This window comes from Bos javanicus, chromosome 26 (assembly GCF_032452875.1).
Source record: "Bos javanicus breed banteng chromosome 26, ARS-OSU_banteng_1.0, whole genome shotgun sequence".
Classification (NCBI taxonomy): Eukaryota; Metazoa; Chordata; class Mammalia; order Artiodactyla; family Bovidae; genus Bos; species Bos javanicus.
Genome location: NC_083893.1, coordinates 23,138,117 through 23,164,976, shown reverse-complemented (window position 1 = coordinate 23,164,976; position 26,860 = coordinate 23,138,117). Strand labels below are relative to the sequence as shown.

At 42.5% G+C, this 26,860-nt stretch overlaps 1 protein-coding gene and 1 long non-coding RNA gene across 3 annotated transcripts in view; one reads left to right on the top strand and one right to left on the bottom strand.

Moving 5' to 3' along the window:
- The window catches only part of ARL3 (ADP ribosylation factor like GTPase 3), a 30,050-nt gene extending 3,854 nt beyond the window's left edge, over positions 1-26,196 (top strand). For both annotated transcript variants that reach the window (XM_061403300.1, XM_061403299.1), the window contains exons 2-6: positions 2,050-2,193; positions 6,047-6,163; positions 15,270-15,320; positions 16,897-17,082; positions 25,927-26,196. In XM_061403300.1, coding sequence (XP_061259284.1) covers positions 2,050-2,193; positions 6,047-6,163; positions 15,270-15,320; positions 16,897-17,082; positions 25,927-25,974 — 546 coding nt within the window. In that variant the 3' untranslated portion in view covers positions 25,975-26,196. The remainder of the gene's footprint in view (positions 1-2,049; positions 2,194-6,046; positions 6,164-15,269; positions 15,321-16,896; positions 17,083-25,926) is intronic.
- On the bottom strand, positions 1,538-8,742 carry LOC133239346 (uncharacterized). The gene is made up of 2 exons (XR_009733798.1): positions 7,390-8,742; positions 1,538-2,238 (listed from the first exon to the last, which is right to left on the bottom strand). It is a non-coding gene; the product is annotated as an uncharacterized LOC133239346 (long non-coding RNA).
- Positions 26,197-26,860: the final 664 nt, after the last annotated feature.

Here is a 26,860-nt window from a genome sequence, read left to right as displayed (position 1 = left end):
AGTTATTGTCTCCTGATGAGGAAAAATTGCTCATTGGAAATGTAGAGATATTATTTTTTATACCATTAGATTAATAACGCTTAGCTATAGTTGGAATGTTTTCTTTCTCACCCATGCTTTGCTTCTCTCCTTTCAAGATGAATAGAAATTATATTTTTATTTTAATCATTCAATTTCAAACATAATGAGTGTGTAAAAGCTCTCAGCCTATAGAAAGCAGTATTTGTATTTAGTGATTTTTTGGGAAAAGACACATGAGGAAAAACATAAAACATTTACTTTGAACCTTGAAAATATTTTATAGAAAACATACCTTTTTCCACAATTTCTTCACTAGTAAATGATGCATGAGAAGAACTTTCTTTTCTTATACTGTTGTTTAATGTACCAATGTGATACATTCCAGCTATTTTAGAATTTTATTGGAAGGGGTAATGAGGACATCTAATCAGGAACTCAGAAGGAATAGTACAATGTATTTTCCCTGTTCTTAGCCTTTTTATATCACCAGTCCCCTGAGGATCTCAGAATTCTAATTTTAACTGTTCTGAAAGGTGGTATTATAAATGAGTGATTGCAATGTAGCTAATAGAAGCTAGGGAGATTGCTCATAAATAGAGTTTTAAAAAGGAATAGTGTCAAATAATTCAAGGCTGGATTAGATGAAAAGAAAAAAATATGCCATTAAAAAAAAAAACTTGCTTATCTTTTTTTGTTTGTTTCAAATCTGTTCATTCTCTATTCTCAAAATCTTGTGGGATAGAATTTGTCTCTTAAACTAAACCTTACATTTTATTGCTGGTAAAAATTGAGGCATGGAGAGATTAATGTGATCAGTGTGACTACGAGACTAGAAGTGGTAAACAAAGTGTATCTGAAGCAGAAAGGAATTCTTTATAATTATGCATATTTGCATATCGTTGTCCAAAGTCTCAACTGTTGAAAATTATTTCACAGAATTAGCATTTGATCTTAGTGAACCGACTGGTTTGAGTTATTTCCTGATGCAAAGTGGATAAAAACATAACCATTTTATATCATTTTAAGACTCAGTTTGAAGGAATTTCCACTTGGGCTGGAAGATTAGATTATATGCCCTTTAAACTCTGGGGTTCTTTGATTCTTGATGTAACTATGCCTCACTGGAAAATGATTGTCAGCTGCAAGACACAACAAATAACTATCTTATAAGAGTTTCCTTATGTTTTTAGCTAAAAAGCAACGTGACTTATTTCCATCCATTAAAAGAATAATAACAAAAACAAGAAACGAAAATATTTGATTACTAGTCAAAAATATCCTGGTTACATTTTGATATTTTTTGCTTCCAAAATGACCTTTCAATTCCTCAGTGTCTCTGTTGTATTAGATATTAGATTCTTCATCTGAAGAACATAGATAAATCTGTTCTGTGCTGGTATCCTGTAAGGGTCATGTGGAAGTTAGAAGATGATAGAGTATTTTGAATGATGAAGGCTTAAACAAGAACTGAAACAAAGTCTTTTTTCTAAAAAGCCCAAGTACAATTTTCTACGACTTTTTGAAATAGTACCTTGAAAATCATGCATTAACTTGGGTGGATAATTCTGTTTAGTTCAGCAACTATCATGGTGTCTAATAAGTGCCAGGAGTTGTGGGAAATGAAAGCTGTAGTCCTTACCCACAAGAAACTTCACTCTAGTATAAAGGAGAAAAATACAAAAATCAGTTTCCTACAGTCAGACATGGTGAGTGCTGTTCTCTTAAGTGTATATAAAGGGCTTCAGGAATATGAGTTGGTTACAAGTACACACTCCCAGCAGATCTAGGGTAACTGCTAAGCTGGATTAATAAGAGGAACAAGAATAAGCTAAGCTATGTATTAAGTTGCTGAATTCACTAAAGTGCTTCTGCCAAAAACATATACGCAAATGGAATAAATGATGTTAAAGTGGGTAACAATAAGCTCTCCACAACCAAGAACTCTTGTCAAGGAGAAGACGTTCAGATACCCAATAATATCAAAGTCAATGCCCCCAAAATAATCTCTGTTCTTCATGGTTGTTCAAGGGCTTACTCTCAATTCTGCGCAAATTGAAAAGTGCACCAGACCAGGAGGTGAGAATCCTTCTCCTGGGCTTGGATAATGCTGGCAAGACCACTCTTCTGAAGCAGCTGGCATCTGAAGACATCAGCCACATCACACCGACGCAGGTGAGCTCTGCCTCGCCCCCATGCTTGCGTGACACATGGAAGATGCTAATAGCAAGTGAAAGACAAAATGGGGAATAGAGTTGTGTCCGTTTGTAAGTTTTGTTACTGAGAAAAGTCTGTGTAATTTCAAAATAATCTCATATTTCAAAAACATATCAAGAGATTCCATTTGTATGAGATAGTTAAAGTAGTCAAATTCATAGAGACAGGAAAGAGAACAGTGGTGATTAGGGGGCTGGAGATGGGGAGGGATGGGAAGTTATTGTCTAATGGACATAGAGAGTCAGAGTTGCAAGATGATGCATGGATGGCAGTGATGGTTACACAACAGTAAACCAAACTTAAAAATGGTTAAAATGGTAAATTTCATGTTATGTATATTTTACAACAATTTTTTAAAAAGAAATCATTTATATGTTTATTTCTATACATATCAAGACACATCAGTTCCCTGAGATCTAAGTGATTCCTTTTTAGAAATAGCCCTATTTTCTCTGATTTTGAAATCAATACATGTAGAAAATACAGAGAGCACATAAAGGGGGAAAAAAAAAGAGTACCCTGAGAAAAACCACTTTTAGTATATATTTTTCAGACTTCATAAATACAAATGTATGTCAATTTTTAAAAGAAAAAACCCAATTTTATTTTTTTTAAGCTTACTTCTTATTTTATTTTTATTATTTATTCAGCTGCTCTGGTTCTTAGTTGCGATACGTGGGATCTAGTTCCCTGATCAGGGAACAAACCCAGGCCCTCTGCATTGGGAACACAGAGTCTTAGCCAGTGGACCACCAGGGAAGTCCCTACCCATATTTTAAAATCCAGTCTCATCAACCCTCCTCTTTCCTAAGGCTAAGCAAGCAAAACCAAGGCTGGTGGTACTCCCAGCATGGATGTTGCAGACAAGCCCTGCCTGGAAGAATCCTAGTAGGCTTCTTTAGGTCTTCTTTCCTACAAGGAATCCTGAGAACACTTGACCTTTGGCCAGGCCTTTGGGCTTCCTAACTAATAACATCCCTGTTGGTCTTTGAAGTGTTTGAACAAGAGGTTTTAGCAAAACCAGAGTTGCTTAGCGTTTTCTGTCACTGTCCTGCGATGAGCTCAATGTCATGTTTGAATGGCTGTGCTGGTGTGTATACTTGATGGCCAGCGAGTCTTACTGATTCGCAGCTCTTTACAGAAAAGTCATTTCAGCTGCTACCAAATGAGCAATTTTACAGCTTCTGAACAAATTTAATGTATAGCCTGAGGAGGAGCAAATTACAGTAGTCTAGCCTAGACAAGCTGAAAACACCTATTAGTGTGTCAGGATTTCTGCCAGAAAAAGAAGAACTAAGTTTTTTGTTTGTTTTTTTTTTTAAGTATGAGAGATAGGCTGTCTCTCTCAAGAGCACCACTGAAATGAGGAGGTCAACGCTGAGAGCAGGAACATGAAGTCCTAGTTATGGACCCCAAGTTCCAGTTCTAATTTTCAGGCTCTATTTGATCTGTTACTATATTACGCCAAGGTTTTGTATTTAGAACAAATGTATTTTTGTATTTAGTCTTTTAAAACACACCTATGATGTGTTTTTGTTTTGTATTAGAAAAAATAATAAGATGCTCATGGTAGTAAATTTAAAATATGTAAATATGTAAAATCGAGAAACTAGATATCACCTATAATGCCCAGTCAGACATAACCACTGTTAACATTTGAAACTGTATGCTTTTAGGTTTTTTCTTTCCCCATCCATGGTGGGTATGTTGAAAATAAAAAGTGAAAAATGGCTCATACAGAGTATACTATTTTGTATCATCTGTTTCACTAAATAATGTCTTTCTACGTTGTTCTGTATGTCAGTACTAATACAGTACATGTCTCTAAATGTTTGTACCCATTCATTATTATTTCCTTAGAATAATTTCTAGTAGATTTGTTAGGTTTGGTGACCTACAGACTTTTTAGGCGGTTAACATATGGTCATATTCCAGGATCTACTCTTATTTATTCCCTCATTCCAGAAAGGATTCATTGTTACTGGGTCTGACATTTAATAACGTAGTTAAGTGTGGGATTTTTCAATGCATAAAAGTGGTTTTGAAAATGAGTCAGAATGAAGCTACCTTTTACAATAAGCATAAGCCACTTCCCTTAAGAGTTCTAAAGCTTCTAATTTACTCAGTCGTTGGCGTTTTCGAGGCCCTGTAGTCAGCATCATCCCCCGTTGTCCTCCAGTGACTGACTATCCTTGGTGGAAACTGGGTGGCTGTGTTCCCCTATCCTTGCCTGCGCCTTGTCCTTCGGTGCTGGCAAGCTGCCAGGAGAGGCAAATGTTTGTGGCGGCATCTCCAGACCCACCTAACTCCAGCTCTTTTGGATGAAACCTCACTTCTATGGGAGCAAGCTGTTGATCGGGTTTTTCAAATCCTGGTTTCACTATGTCATTCTTGCCAGAAGATGTTTTTTCTTTTTCTTTTTTTATTCTTGCTTATAAAATGCCTTCTCTTCAAACCCTAAAGTTCTTGTTAGTTTGTTTCTCTGCACCCCAACTCCCAGCTCACCATTCTGTCTGCCCCCAATTGGTTCACCTGCTCCAAAGTTCCACCTGGCGTCACTGTCCTGAAAATGAATCCTTTCAAGTTCATCAGAGATACCTATTAAAGAACAGTTTCATATGTTCATTTTGTTTGTTTTCATCACCACCCTCACGAGGGGTTTGTAACTACTCCAGTTACAAACCAGCCTCCCCCTTCGTGTCCTGAGTTCAGCTCTTTCCTTTTCCTTATCAGTTCATATGAGGAAAATTTCTTTCATTTTGAGTTGCTCTTGAAGAATCCAGTCTTCCAGACTGTAGCTCTTGACTCTTTTTAAATTTTGTATTAGTTCTGTTCTGTTGAGTCTGCAGATTCGGCTTTGTTTGTTAGTTACATGTAATATCCTGTTAAGTGTTATCATCTTGAGGGTTGATGGGGATTGGAGGTGGTTTATATTCAAAAGCAGAGACATTACTTTGCCAACAAAGGTTCGTCTAGTCAAGGCTATGGTTTTTCCTGTGGTCATGTATGGATATGAGAGTTGGACTGTGAAGAAGGCTGAGCGCCGAAGAATTGATGCTTTTGAACTGTGGTGTTGGAGAAGACTCTTGAGAGTCCCTTGGACTGCAAGGAGATCCAACCAGTCCATTCTGAAGGAGATCAGCCCTGGGATTTCTTTGGAAGGAATGATGCTGAAGCTGAAACTCCAGTACTTTGGCCACCTCATGCGAAGAGTTGACTCATTGGAAAAGACTCTGATGCTGGGAGGGATTGTGGGCAGGAGGAGAAGGGGACGACAGAGGATGAGATGGCTGGATGGCATCACTGACTCGATGGATGTGAGTCTGGGTGAACTCCGGGAGTTGGTGATGGACAGGGAGGCCTGGCATGCTGCGATTCATGGGGTCGCAAAGAGTAGGACACAACTGAGCGACTGATCTGATCTGATCTGATCTGGGTTGATTATCTGAGTAATTCTCATTCTCAGTAGTGGCATGCGTGTGTGCACTCAGCATGATGTCATGAGCACCGACTCCGCCCCGAGTGATGGGAACATGTGTAAGTACATTTTTCTTCCCTATCAGGGCAAACTTTTTTCAATATCTGTTTCTTATCCTGCAGAGTATCTCAGAATTAATAAATAACATAGCTGGTAAATGTACCTTTGTCAGAAATGTGATCTCGCAGTCTAGTAAAACTTGGTGTGTTTTTTTTAATTGAAGGATAATTGCTTTACGGAATTGTGTTTTTTTCTGTCAAACCGCAACATGAATCAACCATAGGTATACATATATCCCCTCCGTTTTGAAAAAACTTGGTATTTTTGTTTCAGGGTTTTAACATCAAAAGTGTACAATCACAAGGTTTTAAACTGAATGTCTGGGACATTGGCGGACAGAGGAAAATCAGACCATACTGGAGGAATTATTTTGAAAACACTGATATTCTTGTAAGTACTCCTTCAGATTCATCAGTTCATAATCTCTTCTGCCCTGTCTTACTAACATTTACCCTGTAATGATCTATCCTGTCAATAATTCCGTTGCTACAACATTGCTTTCTGTCACGATGAATTTAGGGCTAGCAGACAGATTGTGGAGCTTTGTGTAAGATATTTTGCTGTCGCTCAGTAACAGTGTTGTGCCCACACCCACCCTGGCAAATAAAGTATTTACTAATTACCATAGTGATTGGAACAACAGAAAAGTCAGAAGAGTGAGCCACTGACTCTGTCACTCCAAGAAAATCACTAAGTCATGGTATATCCCAAAGAGAGCAGTCAAGATAGTGAAGGTCCTAGAAACCAGGATGTATAAGAAATGGTTGAAAGACCTGAAGATGTCCTTCCTGGAAGAGAAAGTGCTTAGAACTGTTTCCAGTTAGTTTCATTGTGACTAGTTCTAGAGGACCGGGCAAGGAGCACTTTGGGGATTGTTAGGGTTTAACACAGAATAAGAACAAAAGTTTCCTGTAATTGTGACTGTCCAGAAGTAAAAGAAGCTGCTCACGCACTGGGATTCCCAGCTCAGGCAGCATTCACGCAGGCAGAGGCTGAGTCGAGCTGCCCGCTCACTGCCAAGTTCTCTAGAACTACTGTTTTAGGATTCTTGGAAATTTCACTGTCTGTGTATGATTTATCCGATACTTCAGTCTCAGCTCCTTCAGCTCCCCTCCAGCGAGCTTGTCACCCACCCCACCTCAGCCACTCACTTTCATGGTTATACCCTGAAACCAGGGCCTCTCGTGAGCTTGGGTAGGAAAAAATGTTGCATAATATTTCCATTAACCTCTGACTGAAAGCTTGAATTTAATTATGATGAGGGACAATAAGCTGCAAAACACATTGATATCTTCAGAGCCAATAGAACTCGCCTTGCATCTCAGACAGCTTCCCTCTGTAAGACTACTTCCTAACAGGTCTCTTTCTACCGGCTCACTCCTATCAGCGTGCACACATCCTGTAGTTGCTCTTGTTTAAAACAAAGAACTCGTCTTCCTGTACATCCCCCCTCTAGACAATGTCCCATTCCTCAGCCTCTCTTTATAACAAGCTCCTTGAAAGAGTTTTCTGTGCTCTCTGTCTTCACTTCCTCTCCCTGCAGGCATTGGAACCCTCCATTCAGGCTCACTGAGGATCCTTAGTGCCGAGGCCCATGTTCAGGTTTCATTACTTACCTCACTTGAACTGTCAGCCCACGAAACAGAGCTGGAATGCTGTCCTTGAAGCACTGTCTTTCCTTGGCTTCCAGAATTCCATCCTGTCTTGGTTTTTCTCTTGTCTCACTGGCTTCTTGTTGTAGTTCAGCTGCCCAGTCGTGTCTGACTCTTTTCGACCCCATGGACTGCAGCACGCCAGGCCTCCCTGTCCCTCACCACCTCCCAGAGTTTGCCCAAGTTCACGTCCATTTCATTGATGATGCCATCCAGCCATCTCATCCTCTGACACCCACTGCTACCCCTCCTCGATCTCCATCACTGTCTTCTCCTTATCTCCCAACCTCCAAATGTTGGAGCGCCCAAGTTCAGGCCTGTGCTTTTCTTCTCCAAGTCGCAGCTTAAGTGACCTCATCCACTTCCAAGGTGTGAATTACCACCTACGTGCTGGTGAGTCCCAAACTGTTCTCTCCAACCCTCAACTCAGTTTCATATACAGCCAGCTAACTATTTGACATCTGCACACCAGTGGCGAGTAAGTCCCTTCAATCTCAGTGTATCGAAAGCCAAATTCCTATCTTTATCCACCCGTTCCCAAACCTGCTTCTCCTCCAGTCTTCTCAGTGAATGGCAGTCCCATTCATCCCAAAACATTGAACTTACCCTGGGCCCCTTCTCCTCTCACTCCCCACCTCTGCCCTGTCAGCCAAACCTGTCAGTTCTACCTTCAAAGCATGGAGGTAGAATCTGCCCACTTCTCTCCACCTCTACTGCTAGCATGCAATGGTTGCTGCAGTTTCATTCTGACCAGTTTCTTAAGTTCTGCCTTGCCTCCCCGAAGTCTCTCCTCAACACCATAGCTATAGTGATCCTATCAAAACATATGCTTCCCAGCTCAGAGTAGAAGCCAAAGTTCTTGCAGTGGCCCACGAAGCCCCCCAGCCGCTGGCTTCTCTTCCCCTCTCACCTGGTACCAGCCACACTGGCCTCCTTGCCATTCCTAGAAGACAGGCATGCTCCCACCTCCGGGCCTTTGTCATCACTGTTTCCAATGGTAGAATTCTTTTTCCTTAGATATACTCGTGGTATAGTCCCTCACCTCAGGCACATCTTTATATATTACCTTTCTCCCCCACTGGAATGTAAGCTCCGTGAAGACAGGAACTTTGCCTTTTTTTTGCCCCAACTGTTGTATCCCCAGTGCTTACAAAAGTACCAAATAAATGAAATGGATCATCGTTATAGATGGATTCCGACACTAGGTAGAATGTGGAGGTCTATAACTTCTGAATTCCCTCTCAGCTCTCAGGTTCTGTGGTTCTGTATCATTGTGGGTCAGGTCCAGGGGCTTATTAATTCTGTGAACTGGATGGAGCATCTGCTTCACAGAGGGTTTATGAGAAATGGTAAATTCATCTATTTATCACAATTCTTAAATGGGAAATAATACCAAAATATAAAATTGAACTATCATCAAATCAGTAAACGCAGTTGAGTTACTGAGATGGGCATCACAAAGGCTCATCATATTTTTGGTCTGTGGTGAAGGTAAGTTCCAGTATATTCCTGGTGCCAAGTTGAAGATTTAAATGGATAAGAAGAAGATGAGACATATCCATCCATCCATTTATCCATCTATTCAGCCAACTATTCTTCCAAAATGTATTATATACCTTCTAGGAAAACAGAAGAGAAATGTTGGGGAGAAAAGAAAAATTTTCCCTTTAATACAGAAAGAGACTTCTTCTGTAATCTCAAATAATGTATCTGGCTTTGAAATATAATTTTAGAAATTTTCAAATTTATGTAGAGGTCAAAAAAGTAATGTAATGAAACCCCATCATTCAGCTTCCTTAATTTCACTTTTGACAATCTTGTTTCATCTCCCCTACCACCACTTTATTTTTTTAAGTACTTTAAAGCAAATACAAGCCATCATATTATTTCACTTACAAATACCTGAAGTGTAGAAATCAGTCTTTAAATTGTGATACGAAACTACATGTTAGAAAAACTAAACATTTAGTCTTTCAAATCCCAAAAATCAACAAGGAAACTCCTGGAACTAATAAGTGATTGTAGCAAGTTTGCAGGATATAAGGCTAGTAAAAAAAAAAAGCTATAGATTCAAGTCAAATCATTATACCATACACCTTAAAGAGTTCTCTATGCCAATCATATCACAATAAAACTGGAGGGAAGAAAAAGCCATAGATTCTCTTTTGCTTTTTTGAGTCAAGAGTAGGGGAACAGCAGGTGATTGAGAGAAATCACAGTTCTATCTGTTCACCTGCTCCATTAGGTACTTTGAAAGAAATGTCCAAATAAGAACTGTATATAAGGATGTTAATGTCTGTAAGGCTCCATGAAAAGGTCTCAGAAACTTCTAGGTCAGGGTAACTTTAAATTATTCTAACATGTTGAGGATAGACTGCAAGGGAGTTGTGATATGACACTGGATTCTGCACTCCCCATTAGCTAAGAGAGCATCTGGGAATTATCATAAAATCAGTTCAGAATAGCCCTACAGGAGCTTTCTCCAGCTATACTGCACTGTATCCAACAATATTTTGGATTCAGAGTCAAACCTTTTGTTATTTTCCAGTGTCGTTTGAGATTAAACAAGTCTTGAGGAGCAGCTGAGTCCCCAGAGTTAGATTCTAAGGCCCTGTGACTCTTAGCCTGTCTGCTCGTTTTGTAGCATCTTGGAGTGGCAGTGGTGATGGGTTATATTGGTTGTTTGTCTGTATTTAATAGTCTTCCACTGTTGGTTGAAAAGACCTATTATCCTAGACTCCACGCTGCCTAGAAGAGCAGGGTTGAGGCTTGACACATTTCGTTGCCTGGTTAACTCTTTTCAATTCTTTCTAGAGTGCCATAATAGATTCTTGCTTTAGAGCAGTGTCGACAAAGTGATCCAGCCTGCCTCTTGTTATTGTATAGCTCGTGAGCTAAGAATGGTTTTTACATTTTAAATTATTGGGGAAAAAATCAAAAGAAGAATAAGATTTTATGACACTTGAAAATTATATGAAATTCAAATTTCAGTGCCCATAAATAAAGTTCTTAGAACACAGCCATGTCCATTTTTTTTTTTTTTACATACTTTTTATCGTTGCTTTTGCACTGCAACAGCAAAGTTCAGTAGTTGTAAAAGGTTGTTTGGGCCACAAAGCCGAAAATATTTACTACCTGACCCCTTACAGAAAGTGCCAACTCTCACTTTCGAACATTGTATGTTTCTCTAGAGGTTTGAAAGAATCAGAGCAACTCCTAAAAGTACAGAGTTATTCTCAGGAATGATGACACTGAGAACATCTGACTTCAGCTTTATTAATTTGGGGGAAGTGACTAAGAAATTAACCCTGAGGTATGACAGAAGGGAGGGTATAGGATGCCTTCCCTTTCTCTCATGCCAAGAAATAACAGCCTTTTGATAGGTTAAAAGCACATCACTTTTTTTCAAGGTGTATGTTAATATTACTACCAAACTCCATTTACTTTATCATTATTGGTCTTATGTTTAAGCACAACATAGTTTATAAAATTTGTCATCATTTCCATATCCAAATGACTTCAGGTGAGATAGAGCTCCACAACCGTCTCTTGTATTATCTCCATCTTATCAGTGCTCACACTTTGAGCATCAGTACTACTAGAGCACACGTAACTGAAAGCCACAGATTATCCAGAAAACTTCCTTGTCAGTCAGGTTCAGCCTCCTTTTAGACTTTTGCTCAGGCTATCAATAAAAAGCCACACTTTTTAGTGTCGTCTCTTCTTGTCTCCGCCTGCCCCTCTGGTGGAAAAATACTTGGGAACGATAAATTGGCCAAAAGGTGGCAGCAGGAGGGAGGAGGCCCAGAACCAAGAGGAGAAACACAGAGCCCTCCATTCACATGCTGGATAATCAGTCTCCAGATAATGCAGAGTTGGCTGAACTTCCATCCAGAAGAAAATCTTTTCCTCTAGGTGATCTTCCCTCAACCAAATAAAAATGTCAAAGCTGTTGCCAATGAAGATGTGAATTGGCTTTGCTTAAAGCATCATTCTCATTCTGAGTGCCATGGATTATAAGTTTTGGAGTAGGTTTATGACAATTTTTGAAGATCCATAGTGTTTTATAAGATCAATTAAAAGCACTGTATTTAACTTTCTCTGATACTGAGTGTTTTTTGATTATCTGTTTTTGGATTAAATTTAAATATATATATTGCATCACTAGCTTAACACCTATGTTATTTTTTTTTAACACCTATGTTATTAATGAGAAAAAGAAAGGAAAAAAAAGAGGCTCTTCTTAACCATAGCGGGGAGCTTCCCTGATGGCTCAGAAGGTAAAGAATCTCCCTGCAGTGCAGGAGACCTGGATTCAATCCCTGGGTCAGAGAAGATCCCCTGAAAAGGGAATGGCAACCCACTCCAGTATTCTTGCCTGGAGAATCCCAGGGACAAAGAAGCCTCTGTCGACAGGGTCGCAAAGCGTTGGACACGACTGAACAGCTAACACTTAGCCTTAGCTATTGCCCAGAAACACACTTGCATGAAGAAACTGGGCAGCGCTGGGAAGGGAGTTACCAGCAGAAGCATGTGCCACCACAGAAAAACAGATTTGTGGGATCACTAAAGACTGGCTTGTGCTTATGACTTTTTCACTTGGCCCTTTTAATAAATGGGGCAGTGTTTTATAGCCTTCCTCCTGGAATTATGGTATGGTAGTTTTCAAATTTCATAAAAGTTATGTGAGAAAAATGCTAAATGATAGGGAGAATTTATGTACAGCTTAGGAAAATCCTCCTTTTGAATCTTTTAATGAAAATGTTTTTGTGAAATTTCATGTCAAAGCCATAAATAGCAAGTAATTTGAAAGTGAAAGTTGCTCAGTCATTTCCGACTCTGCAACCCCATGAACTATACAGTCCATGGAGTTCTCCTGGCCAGAATACTGGAATGGGTAGCCTTTCCCTTCTCCAGGGAATCTTCCCAACCCAGGAATTGAACTGGGTTCTCTTGCATTTCAGGTGGATTCTTTACCAACTGAGCTATCAGGGAAGCCCAACAAGTAATTTAGCAAGTAATTAAAAGTTAAAACTTCCTTCTTATTGACTTTAAGCCTCTGAATTCTTTGGTATTTGACTCGTCATCTTTCTTTGTCTACTGTTAAAACTCTCTTTCAGTTTCTGATTATTCTCTCCCATCTGTCTGTTTTTAATCTTATCAAACATTGACTTTTTTTTAAGTTTATTTATTTATTTGACTTGGAGAAGGCAATGGCACCCCACTCCAGTGTTCTTGCCTGGAGAATCCCAGGGACAGGGGAGCCTGGTGGGGTGCCGGCTATGGGGTCGCACAGAGTCGGACACGACTGAAGCAACTTAGCAGCAGCATTTATTTAACTGCATCAGGTCTTAGTTTTGGTATGCGAACTCTTAGTTGCAACATGTGGGATCTAGTTCTCTGACCAGGGATCGAACCACGACCCCTGCTTTAGAAGTGTGGTCTTAGGTGCTGGACCACCAGGGATGCTCCAAACACGATTTCTTAACTGTATCTTTTTTTTTTTTTAATGGCCTCGCCACACAGCTTGTGAGATTCAGTTCCCTGACCAGAAATTGAACCTAGGCCCAGGCAGTGAAAGCCTTGGACCCTAACCCCCTAGACCACCAGCGAATTCCCATTACCTGTATCTTTAGTTGTATTCTCAGCCTCTTCTACTGTTACCGTCTTACTCACACCTTTTGATCCCAAACACATGTTTTCCTGCTTTGTAATCTGAGCCCAGATCTCCCTCCCAGGCATCACCTGACCCTTCTCCCCTCCCAGACATCATCTTTTTCTCTTGCCTGAGTGAATATCATTTTAATCCACTCTAGACTCCCAAGTAGTTCTCATCAGATCTTTTGTATTGAGGTTCACTCTCCCATTGCATTCCTTCTTTCTACATCTGTGTTTATACTGGGTGTGCTGCTTTGAAAATATGAGACACACCAGTGGAAAAATAAGCTACCAGCATGTTCTGCAAAGTGAGTTATCACACAGTCTCAAATTTTGTATCTCTGTGGTATGCAATGACATTGAGTCAGAAGAATATTAACAATAACAATAATAAGACTACAAATAAGTACTGAGACCAAACACATCCATCCTTCCTCTTCCTGTGATTCTCCATGAAGGAAACACAACTGGAAACATAGGGTGGTCTTCAGAGAAAAGGCTGAACCTGGTCCCTGGTATAATGTTTAACACTAGCGACTCTAAATACAGTGCAGCCTGGCAGGCTACAGTCCATGGGGTTGCAAAGAGTCGGGCACAACTTAGAGACTAAACAACAATAACTTAAGCAAAGGAATTTTAATTTTTTTTTCTTTCAAGAGAGTGCAAGTTTTCAGAGTAGCACAGAATTATAAGCCTCCTAAAGGTGGGAGCTGAAGATTGGTTTTCATTGTGTTTTTCAATGAATATGTTATTTTAAAAGGATGTTTCCATTATGCCGTTAAATAACAATTCTAACTTCCTTAAAGAGAGTTTGAAATTTTGATAATTTTTAAGATTAGCAACTGGGAGAACATTTAATACACTGATTTTAAAAAGAACTACAAAATTATATACCTAATTTTCTTCTTAAATTTCCATATGGAGAAGAATTAGAAGAGAACTTTCATAGGAAATTAAAATAATGAATGTTCTTGGGTTCTGTAACTATTTTTCTTTCTTTTTTGGTCTTACCTAATTTCCCTTATTGTTATATCGATGTTATTTATGCAATAAATAAAATACAGTGATGAGAGAGAAAGCTTGGGATTTGTAATTTACAGTAAATCTCAAAACTTCTCTTACTCTGGCAAAGCCTCTACACCTGCTGTTTCCAGTATTTGATCTTAACCTCCCAGCCTCTGAAGGTGGGAGTGGGAGGGACATCACTGGAACCTGAAGACAGCTAACAGTTCATAATCAAAATGGTACTTCCCGAAGGATGACGTTCGAGCACTACAGGATTTGTAAATGTCTGCAAGCACCGTCCCTTCCTTTCTGGGACACAGAACAGCAGAGTGTTTAAGAACAACTGAGGGGCCTTCCCTGGTGGTCTAGTCCCAAAGACTCCATGCTCCCAATGCAAGGGCCCTGGGGTTTGATCCCTGGTCAGGGAGCTAGATCCCACTGCTGCAACTAAGAGTTTGCATGCTGCAACTAAAAATTCCGCAACTAAGATGTGGCACAGCCAAATAAATAATTTTTTTAAAAACTGGGTACTTTACTGTCACATATGCCTGAGTTTGAATCTCCTTTTTGTCATGTACTAGATGTGACTTGGGCCAAGTTACTTAACTTCTTTGGGCTTATGTTTATTTATGTATAAAATGGGATAAAAATGAAATCTAGGGACGTCCCTGGTTGGCTGAGTAATTAAGACTCCAAGCTCCCAATGCAGGGGCCTCAGGTTCATTCCCTGGTCAAGGAACTAGATCCCAAACACTGCAACTAAGAGTTTGCATGTTGCAACTAAAGATCCCGCATTTCACAGTACAAGTAGACCTGGCATAGACAAATAAATTAAAATAGATATTAGAAAAAATGAAATCTGTTTCATGGAGTGATGATGAGGATTAATAAAGTAAATCTAGGATAAAGAATGCTTAGTGAATTCCCATTAAATGTAGCTATTTTTATCCTACTTGGCTCACCTTCTTACTTTGGAGCTTTGCTGGAGGTATCTTCTGGGCATCTTAATGAATTAATCAGTTTATTTTGTGTCCATTGTTGACACGAGTGACCAGCTCAGTTTCTGTATGCTGTACTAACATGAACTCTGCCGATGAGGAGTCATCTGCTCCTTCACTAGAAACTGCCCTGTCTTTTTCCATATCTGCTCATTGAAATAACCTTCTTCTTTCACTTTACAGATATATGTAATTGACAGCGCAGACAGAAAAAGATTTGAAGAGACAGGTCAGGTAAATAATTGTTCTGTTGAGATATTTCCCAAACAACTGCATATTCATTAATCAACTTTGTAAATGTATAAGAGTGAGGAAAAGTATTTTTTGTTTAACCTCTGCAATTTAGACAAGACAGTCAATCTGGCAAGCAGGCAAAATACCACTTGCCTAAAAAGAAATTAGTTGAGAATTCTTTAAACAATTTTTCGTTTAAAGGCTTTTAGTTTTAATCAAATTAAATAAACAAGATATAAGCAAATGGAACTTACCGCCATGCCCAAAAGCTCTCCAGGTTTCTTCCCAGGCCACAGAGAAGTGAACCCAAAGGACAGTTCACCTACCATTTCTGTGTGCATTTTTTTTCAATACCAACTTAATTGATCCGAGGGTAACTTGGACAAATTAGAAGGTATGGGAAGAAATATGCAAGCCATGACTAAGCTGCTCTTCTTTCCAAGCCAAGAGATAGGTATACTTTGAATATTGCTTCCAGGGCAGGGTGCGTGTCAGCGTGATTACATGATACAGTTAGCAAATGCAATTTTACATAGAGACGCAGTGGATACAGACCATTGTACCCAGGCTGACTACTAAGTGAGCAATAGCGTGGAGGTCTCTGGGGAAGCGTGCTTATATTTTTACATTTTAGTTCAGCCCTTGGCCAGTGACCTAAACTACCACACACGGCCTTCCAAAGGTAGCAGTCCCCACGTTCATGTTCCTTTTCCCTGGAAATTAGTTTGAGAACTCGCCTGGAGACAGCCCTTCTCCCTTCCATACCTCGATGATTTCTGGACCATCACTCACGTGAACCAGCGCTACACATGAACTTGGGGCTGAAAGGTGTCAGACAGGGATCTGCCCGTCAAACCATCCAGTTCTCTCTGACAGCTCCAGTGTTTTAACTGGCCAAAGTGTGGGTCGAGGGAGGAAGGGGTGGGTCCTGGCTTTTAGGTAAGTATATACCTTCTCCTGGACTTGTTGCAGACAGAATTAACATACAGTTTAGATCCCAAACAATCACCTAAAACTCAGAGACCTTGTCAGATAGACTAACGCAGTTACTTTAGGATGTGGGTTTGAGGAAATGTAATGCACATGCATGCATGTTTTGGAGATAGAGATTGATGAACCAGAATTATAGTCTCTAAAGCAACTGTCATTTTTATTCAAGTTTTTAAAAATATATATGTATCTGTACATATATACATATGTATATGTGTATATATATGCATTGAAAGTTATTTGCATATAATAACCTTGGGTAAGTTTTAAATGTCTAACCACAACGTTTGTTCTCCCTTGAGTTTCTCTAAGTATGATTTATGAATCCCCCTATAACAGAACTACTTTATTAGTAGGAGTACATGCAGATTCCTGGGCCCTGGCTTAGACTTTCCAAAGTCAGCATCTTTGGGGTGGGCCCAGAAATCTGCCAGGGGATTCTTCCACACGCTCAAGTTTGAGAACCACTGCCCTTGAAAGTTACTAGTTGATCAGCTTAACTTTTATTTAGTTTCAATTAGAAGTACATGGTTAAATATCATAGATTTCGTCCCCCTCTTCCCCATCTATTCTCCAAATGATCCAGGAACTAGCTGAATTACTGGAGGAAGAAAAGCTAAGTTGCGTGCCCGTGCTCATCTTTGCTAATAAGCAGGATCTGCTCACAGCAGCCCCTGCCTCTGAAATTGCAGAAGGACTGAACCTGCACACCATCCGCGACCGATTCTGGCAGATCCAGTCTTGCTCAGCTCTCACAGGAGAGGGCGTTCAGGTGAGGTCACCGGAGGGCTCGGTCACCTGGCAACCAAGGTAGCCTGTCTCATTGGTTGCACGGATCTAGATAGAAAAAGATATGAAACAAATAGCCTTTGATGGACAGATGAACCATTCCAGGATGTGGAGGGCCTGGAGGCGTCTGATTCTTTTCTACTTAGCAACCAATCTGATATCATTAACTGGTCCAGGAAAGCCAGAGATAAACCACCCCACACAAGCAACAAGCTGCCCCATTAGGGAGGAGGTCGGAACAGAAGATTTCAAAACTGCTTTCCCAACTCTAGGATTCTCTGATGACTGGGCTGAGGGTTTTGAGTTGAATCTGCTATTATGGATGCTAATACCAGTACTCTGTTACCTGGCACTCTCAAGGTAACAGAGCCATCAACCACACACTAGTTATCCTAGAAGTGTTTCGTTTTTTTCTGTTGGCTGTCTCAACTACCCTCAGGGTTGGTGTCTATTTCCTGCTGCTTTGGGTTGGTGTCCCACAGGGAGGCTTCTGCCGCCTAAAAGCCTTACGCTTTACACCGAGGAACTGTGTACCGGAAGAGCAGGCTCCCCTTCATTTGATATTAATTTGGGACAGAACACGATGGTAACCCAGACACCAGAGAGGCAGTGTCCTCAAAGAATGATCAACAATTGCAGCTCTGATGCGTCCTGCCAAGCAACCTCAAGCCAGTCAACCCTTAGAGTCAGCCCTCTAGGACCACTTCTTGATTCTGAAGCCCCCAGCATGCCCCCTACGCCTTATTTTCAACATCTGGTATACCTGCCAGGGTGGTGACACAGTGCCATGAGAACGGGACAGTACCGCTGCAGGGTGCTGTGAGGGGCAACAGCGTCTAGAGAGATGGCATCTCCCCTCATTGCCATAGGGCGTGTGTCTGGTGGTGTGGCCAGTTTGCTTTTCTATGATTTGGTGTGTTGGGTTTGGTTCTCCATCGTTGTCCAGCAGCCTCTTTCCATTTCCCTCCTAACACTCTTCTTCCCTTTCCCTGCAGATATTTGACAAATGTAATCGCTTTTATCTCCAGCAAATAATCACTTCCTAGAGTTATCTCACTTGTTCCATCTGTGCGCTGCCTGTTTTTTCCCCTTTGTGTTACACAAACTGCCAGGGCCCCTTCTGTGCTTTGCCACTGGATCTGAGGGCAGACCAGTTAGCACAAGACAAGTGCCCCTGCTCCAAACCCTTCCATACCTGCTCTCAGAAGCTCTTGGGGCGTGTGTGTGTGTGTGTGTGTGCGTGCTCTCAGAAGCTCTTGGGGTGTGTGTGTGTGTGTGATGTAGCCAGAGGTGGTTTCAGCTATGTCCCCAAAAGGGAAGCTGGAGCTCTGTGAGTCTCTGTGAGGTTTAGGTTTGGGGAGGGGGCAAGTGTTAAGTCTCATCTATTTCCTTTCTTCTTTACTAGATTGTGGTTATAAAGCAATATATTCTTGGGAATTACCTGGCGGTCCAGTGGTTAGGACTCTGTATAGGGGGCCCAGGTTCGATCCCTGATCAGGGAACTAAGATCCCCCAAGCCCCACAGTGTGTTCAAAAATAAATATGTACGGCAATATATTCTCATTGTTAATCATATCAAAGTACTGCTGCTGCTGCTGCTAAGTCGCTTCAGTTGTGTCTGACTCTGTGCGACCCCATAGACGGCAGCCCATGAGGTTCCCCTGTCCCTGGGATTCTCCAGGCAAGAACACTGGAGCGAGTTGCCATTTCCTTCTCCAATGCATGAGAGTGAAAAGTGAAAGTGAAGTTGCTCAGTCGTGTCCAACTTTTACCGACACCACGGACTGCAGCCCACCAGGCTTCTCTGTCCATGGGATTTTCCAGGCAAGAGTACTGGAGTGGGGTGCCATTGCCTTCTCCATCAAAGTACTACATAAAATTAAAAACTAAAAAGTTCTTTCATTTCCTCTAATCCCACTCAGCAATGAAACGATCATTAATAGTTTTATTCTTCCTAGGTCTCCTCTATAAAATTGCAGTCACATATATGGTTATATGTGTCGATCAGGTTTTGAATTAACTGGGTATTTTTCAGCTTAATTTACAAGTTGGTCCAACAAGTCTGTTACAACCCAGGATGTTTTTGCATAGGGAAATTCTGATCATTTTAGTTAGCTTTTTACTTTTAAACAAAAATCAAGTTTTACCTAAAGTATTTCTCTCAATTGTGCATAAGATGGTGCTCATTGGGCCTAGGGTTATTTTGGTGAGGGTAAAGGCCCAGGAAAAGAAACAGCTTTCTTGTGTTTATACAGACCACTTCAGCAAGAGGACTATGCCTCTCTCAAATTGTTTAGAGCCCAAATGTAGAAAGTAGAGGATCTTGAGTTTGGGGACTCTAAAGGTGGAGCTTAAGAAAAGAAATACATTTTGTATGCGTACTCCTAAGCAAGTGGGAACTGACAGCTGTGTGATCTTTTTTCCCTTGGCCAGAGTGTCAAAAGGAAGAAAAAGCAAAGCTGGAACTAGCAGTGAGGCTCTTGTTTCTTCAGCCAGCCTTAGGGATATGAAAGGGAGGAACTAGGGTCCCCTCAAATCAGTCTTTAGAGGATCTGTATTCAGGTCAAGGGGGCTTCCTCAGAGGAGGTGGGAGGACGCGGCGGTCATTGTCTTCCCAGCCTACACCCCTCCCACCCTGGCTAGGCAGAGATGAGAATGGACTCCCTGCTCCCAACTGTCGATCTGCCATAGAAAAGGAGTTCCCTTTAAGCCACAGGATCTTCAGGCTGGGACAGAGGCCTGAGCTACGGGACAGAGGGTGGGGGCAGGCAGGAATCAAGTCAGACAGTCTTGTATGGTTTGATTTTGTTAGAAAATTCTTCCCAGATCAGGAACCTTCAGCAACTAGGTTCACAGGAAGTGCGAGATCATGAGAGATCCAGCAAAGAACCATGAGCAAGAAAAATAATGATCTGATGTGGAGGAGAAATAGTTTGAAGGTCACTTAATTAGTTTAGTAGATAGTACCATGGTGTATAGAATTGGGTACTTAAGACTGGGATTTCAAGGTTAATGAGATTAGATTATGGTTAATAGAATGATATAAATTTAGAGAATTTAACCATTATTTGAAATGGGTTATTTAATAAAAATGTTAATTAAGAAGGGAATCTGCTGTCTATTGTCCTTTAATGGCAACCTTTGGGGACTGGAGAAAGGTCGTGGAGTTTTCTGTGGAAACAACATTCATTGTGAGGCACTGATTGACCATGTCCCTCTTAGGTAATACCTTTGACCTAAGCTCTTGCCCACTCAGCCAATTTCTTGTTTTTCATTTGAAAAAGAGTTACGTAGAATTCTTTTCCCTGCATTGCTTAGTTCAAGAGCAGGCCTTTTAATGACTCGTACTAATTAAGGCTTTAAGTATTCCTAAAAATGAAAGACTTTACTTTCAGACAGAGATTCTGTGAAAAAGTTACTTAAAATTCCTTAACTTCCTATCTCATCTTCCCATTCTACCCTCCCCACCCATGGCCCCCTGAAAGCTGGTCAGCAATGGGGAGAGCTACCAAAATGCTCAGTCGTGATAGGGGTCAAGCAACTGGGACCACAGCCCTAATGACCCTGAAAGAAAATATACAGAAGTCAAAAAAAAAAAACACCTGGAATTTCCGTTACTGTTCCAGATATTTAAAAACAACTGTCTTTTTACATTGTTTTATGTATATGCCTGATCAAATGCATTTGTGAAGCCTGTCCTGTGCTGATAAATAACTCTCGAGTGGGTGAGTCGGGGGAACACATCTGCTAGGTGAGGAGACTACTCGGGCAGGGAACTCACTTCTCCTTAGCCAAGCAGCTTAAATACATGATTCGAGATTGTGGAAGTTAGTGATTCCTGAGGTGGATTTCGGGTTCTTGTTTTACCTGATATTCTGATGGCAAATACCTGCAGCCAGGCAGTCCCTGGCTCTGGATGTGGAAATTGGCTTTTGCGGGTTTCTAGAGAGTTGGGAACCGGTCTTTGTTTGCCTGACTGATGTTGATGAGGAGGCAGCCCATCACATAATTAAAGCAGGTTTTCAGGGGGAGCTGTTGAGAGCAGAGGCAGGTAAGGGGCACTAAAAGCTGAAGGAGAGCATCAGTCTTGGAAACTCTGCCAGGGAGAGCCCCGTAATCCAGAGGAGTGGTCAGAGAGACCCAGTTATGTCAAGCAGATGAAGGCAGGGCAAAGCGAAACTGAACTGTGTCCGGGAGGGAAAAGCCACGGCCCCCTCCAGCAGAACCCCTTGCAAACACGGAGCAGCCTCCGTCTGCATCCAGGGTTGCCAGGGTTTCTCGTAAACAACACCTAACCCTGGGACTCTTCTCTGCTTTTCCCTGGGTGTCTGGAAAATAGTGAACAAAGGATCTGGCTGAGAGTCAGAGAAAGGTGTACAGAAATCAGTCCCTCTTCCACCTGCAGACCTGAATGTGAATCCCAAACCACAGCTCTCCCTGGCGGTGGTAGTTTCAGGTATTTGAAGACATTGCCTCCCCAGAACTGTGTGTGTGTGTTTAATTAAAATTATACTGCTTTAGAATTTCCTTTCAAAGCAGAGATCAGCAGTTTCAACCTGGGCTCTAACCTTAGTCATAACAGAGATCTGCCTACACCAGTAGCTTCAAGCTAGCAGAAGGTTCTCCTGGGTATTGCTCTCCATGCCCCCACCTCACATCCATACCTTCTTTTCACATCGCTCCCACATGCCCTGTCTTCCTTCTCTGAGCAGGAGCCGTAATCCGGCTCAGAGAGCTCTCACCTTCACAGAAAGGGCCTCTAGCAAGGGCCTCTAGCCATCTGAGTCCTGCCGTGTGAGCTGTCCTTCGGAGTGCCTCACAGATGAACTCTAAACTAGCCCAGGTTCTTGTTTTTGTTTCTTTTTCCTTGATCCGAGGGAAACTTTTTTTTTAATATGCCAACAGAATTTCAATATTTTTTTAAAAAATAACATTTACAACCTCTTTCTAGGCCTGGTTCAGTTATTTTTGACTCCCAGGGTGTATGGAACTGCTTATCTGCAAGTCAGACCTCAGGTTTATTTTTAAATTTTCAACCCTCTCTGTAGAGTAGGAAAGCAAGCTTGGGTCATGCAATTTTGCTACCTCTCTGGGGCAGTGCCTTTTGTCACCAGAAAAAGTATTAATAGCAAGCAATATTTTATGTATGCTGCCTCCAGCTGCTCCTTGACCCTGGGGGCCCAGTGGCACAAAGGAACGGGCTGCATTGCTCACACGGGCCTGAGCAATTACTGATGTGACGGTGTAGTCCTCGTGGCATTAAACAACCAGACCCACCCAACCATGGCTGCCACTGCTCCCTTCCTTCCTACCACTGAGCAGTGACGGATGCATTGCAGAGAGATCAGAGTATGAGGGGTGCACTCTTCCCATAGAAAGGACATCATGCCTTTAATCCCGAAATGGAGAGCTCTGTGATCAAGTAGGTTTCCACCCATGTGATTAGGGGCCACCTTCCATTTTTCCCAGTGGTTAGTAGGGAATAACCCCATGACATGGTAGAAGTTATTTCCTCTGCAAGAGGCCAGAGAAAGCTCAGTATTTGAGGTTCAGTGTCTCTCCTAAGCCAATCAATTCAAATTCAGTTTCAGCAAGGTTGGTCGGGGGGAGGGGCAGTGGAGGAAGAAAGGGAGGACTATACCGTGAGATTGTCAGCCCTGTGAGGAAGATCCAGTTTGCAGAAATTTGGTCAAACCAGTTGACAGTAAAGGTTCAGCCCTTAAACAAACCTACGAGTTCATTTCCTTCTTTGGAAGCAGAGCAGTAACCTGCTTCAGGTAAACTATCACCTTTTTCTCAGTCATCTGTTTAAAAGAAAATCAAAGCCTTGCTAAATTAAGGCCAGAGTGATGTGGCTGCTGATTTAAGGTTCCTCCTCTTGCAATGATGTTGTCTCTAAAGAGAGAGATTCCGCTGGAGATGGCAGGCTTGCAGCGAGTTAATATGCTGGGATCGTGCTGTGATATAAAACTGTAGGATTCCACAAGTATCAGTACCTGGCAACCTAGGAATCTTGAGAGGTGAGTGGCCGGAAACAGCTTCTGGCACCTTCAGAGCTGCAGCAGAGCCACGCCGGGCGCTTGTCTGGGGCTGTTCCTTCTCATGCCCCTGTGTTCAGCTGAAAGTCATAAGAAAAAAAACTGCAGTTGCTCCCTCTGCCAACTTGAGGGTAAGTGCAGCTTCTCCCTAAGCCTGAGGCAGAGCTCCTCCCCCGGCACTTGCTCTCAGTCATTGAGAAATGGTCAGTGGTGCACTCGCGCGGGCGCTGGAACTAGATTGCCTGGGTTCACAGCCCGCCTCTGCCACGCATTCTTCTGTGCCACCATTTCCTCATACCTAAGTACCTACTTCAAAGGGTTGTTACAAGGATTAAAAGAAATTAATTAAGTGTCTGCTGCTGGGTTGGGAAGATCCCCTGGAGGAGGACCATGGCAACCCATTCCAGTATTCTTGCCTGGAGAATCCCATGGACAGAGGAGCCTGGCAGGCTATGGTCCATAGGGTCGCAAAGAGTCAGACAGGACTGAAGTGACTTAGCAGGCAGGCAGGCCAGCCATCGTGCGAAGTTCTGTAAACACCACCCCAAGCCAGTCTGGCATGGACCCTCCCCTCAGGAATCTTTCCTTGCCAGTGGGCACCTTTGAGGTAATATCCTTGTTGACTGTTGCCTCCCTGACACCTCCCAGCTCCAGTTCAGGTCCTCCTCTGGGCAGTAACAGGAAAGGCACAAACCCCCAGCCTCCAAACACTTTAGACAGATCAGCCTTCCTGAACCAGAGCGGAGTTAAGTCTTCCCAGCTTCCCATACTCCAGGTTGCAGGCAGCAGCTATGGAAAGTGCCCCCGCCCCGCCCGCCAGCAGGTCAGCTGGTGGGGCCCGACCTCTGAGCGCCCTCTGCTGGCAGGACTGGGGCTCTCACACACATCTGGAGGACACTGCCCCTCAGCAGGGCTCCCCATTCAAATCCCCTCTGCCTCCATAACAGATACCCAGTAGAAAGCTGCCCCTCACCCTCCACGTTCTGCCTTGGGTTCCTGCAGCTGAGTAAATATTTTTCCTATCTCTTTGAGTGCATTCATGTTGAGTTACATACAATAAAAGAAGCCCAGCCCCCTCTGTAATCAGCCGTAAAACAAGAGGGAAGACAGTATTCAGTGGGAACACTGCTCTTGATTTCTCTAAGATGATTTGATAAAATAGTGCAAGTCTCTATAGATCAGGAAATATTGAGGTACGCACCTTTGATGGTGTTTGTGCGGGTTCCTACAGATGGAAAGTGCCACGTAAGTGCTGAGCTATTCACCTTAGAAGGCAAAGAGAAGATGGTTATCTTATTCATCTCTCTTTTATTTGTAAAATCTTTTTTGTCTCCTGGCAGGTGATCTTTTTTTTTTTCCTGGAAACCAATTAGCTCCTAAAATTAAACATCCTTCTCTTGAAATTAGTCCTTTTCATAAAAATGGTCTTAAAATTGGCCTCAGCTTTTCAGAGTAAGCCACTGACCCAGTTGTAATCGGAGTCCACCCTCTCTCACCTCGCCATCCACCCCACCCCGGTCCCTGCTGCTGCCAGGTGCTGTCCACCTTTGTGAGGTTTTGTGCAGTGGGCCATGGCCAGCCTCCTCTAAGGTCTGCTCTGGGACAGCCATCAGATACTCTGCTTCTCCCAACCAAGTGCTCTGATGGCAACTGGCGGAGTTTTAATCACTGTAAATTCAGGTTATGGTCAGATTAGCCAGGAGATAGGATGCCTGCTGGTTGTTTTGCCGTGATGTATTGTTTATGGGATTAATGCTCCGAATGGCCAAGGGTGTCAGCTGATATTTATTACTTTAAGCTGTCTCAGCTGTTCAGGTTCAACGACTAGCTCCCTGGTCACAGGAAATGCAGGGCTCTGAATGTCATGTATGCCCTGAGACGTCTGTGTGTGACAGAAGCAGGGGAAAAGAGAGGGGGTGCCTTGCAGGAGCCTCCTTCGATTTTATGCTGGGCTTCTGAGAATTCTGCGCAACTCTTAGGGTCACACAGACTCTGGGGAAAGTGAGCTTTCAGGGATGGCTCCTAAGGGGGTTGAAAAAGAGGTCGTCTCTGGTGGGCCTGGGATCCACAAGATACGCCACCTGCCAGGTGGCTGTACATAGACATTGTGTGGATTTTACCTCTGTCCTCCAGCCTTCTAAGAGAGGACACGTTCAAGGTTACTGTGCCTTTAAGGGAACCTTCTCCCCAGTCCCTCTGCTTGGTACTGCTTAAAGCTGCAAGAACCAGGCCAGGCCCCTTTAAACCTTCCCTGGTGCTGCACAGAGAAAAATGAATACACATTGCCCCAGTGTGTGTCTAGTAACGCGCACTGCAGTCGGTTTGTTTTTCCAAAAAGAAATTTAATTTAGCCCAAGTGTACACTGTCACACTGTAAACACACCGGGGCACCAGAAGGGTGGCTGATTATTGAATTTAATGCCCTAGCAAAGGTCAGCTTTTAGAAAAAGCCAAAAATGGCTGGAATCTGTCCTGATAGCTCCTCAATCAGGCCTGGGATCCAGGCAGATGTGTTTATTTTTTCAGAGGGAGTTCCTGAGGACCCATCTCAAGTTCAGGCTCTTGACACTCCCCCTCCCGTCTCCCTTCAACCTCTCAGAGGCCTCCCCACTCCTCCCTAGGAGGTCACTGTCTCTGGTCACCCAGGTGGGCCCCTGGGGCAGGCAAGCGCCATTGAGCCCGTGGCTGGGGAGGGAGGACCCTGGACCCTCTCTCTTTCCCCTCGAGGGCTGGAGTGTGTGGTGCCTTACTTACAACTAACACTGCCTCTCTACCCATTTCCCTCAAAGGACGGCATGAACTGGGTCTGCAAAAATGTCAGCGCAAAGAAGAAATAAAATCTCGACAAATGGAGATGCGGGAGCTGAATTCTGTCCTGAAAAACACTAATTTGCTGCTTTCTGACCAAATGTTTTTCCATCTGTGTACAGCTACAGCTGTATGAAGAGAAGGAGCAACACCATTTAAAAAGAATCCCCATTCCAGCCGTAGATTTAACTGATCTCTGAGGCTCAGTATCATTTTTCAAATAAAGGAATTATATTATTTCTTCTGCATAATTGAAATAGTATTAAATGTCTCAAAGCACATGATTAGAAAATGAGATCTTTTAAATGAGCAAGAGATTGCATTGCAGTTTAGACAATTCCAGTGGGCTTTTTTCTTTCAAAAAAAAAAAAAAACAGTGGGGGAGAGAGGAAGAGGACCACAGTTTAGGCTGTGGTCATTTATTTCCTGACCTGTCCTTACTTTCCCCCGTGGTTTTGAAGCCAAGATAGTTTGCTCATGCTGGTCAATGATCTCTACCATCACCCATTACCAGGGCTGCAGCCTGTCTGGGTGGGAAGCTGCACGGGCCAGGGAAAGGAGGGGGAGGTGAGGAACAGCAGATGATTAAACCATCTTGTCATGCAGGTAAGAGACTATGTAATCCTCACCCTTTGGAAAGGGGGAAAAAAAAAATCCTTTGCTGCAGACAAGTCACCACAGAAACATACCCCGTCCCCAACCCCCCAGCCAGCCACACAGGGAAGCAAATTCTTACCACTTTTGACTGTAATGACATCTGGAATGTAAGGAGAGGTGGGAGGTTTAATTCCAGAAAAATTACAAGGTCCTTAAAAAGCCCTCACATGGAGGGCTCAGGCTAGCGTAAACAGGCTTTCTCCAGTTCAATGGAGCAGTGAGCAGCTGACTCTGAGATTAGCTGCCTTCTCCACGGCC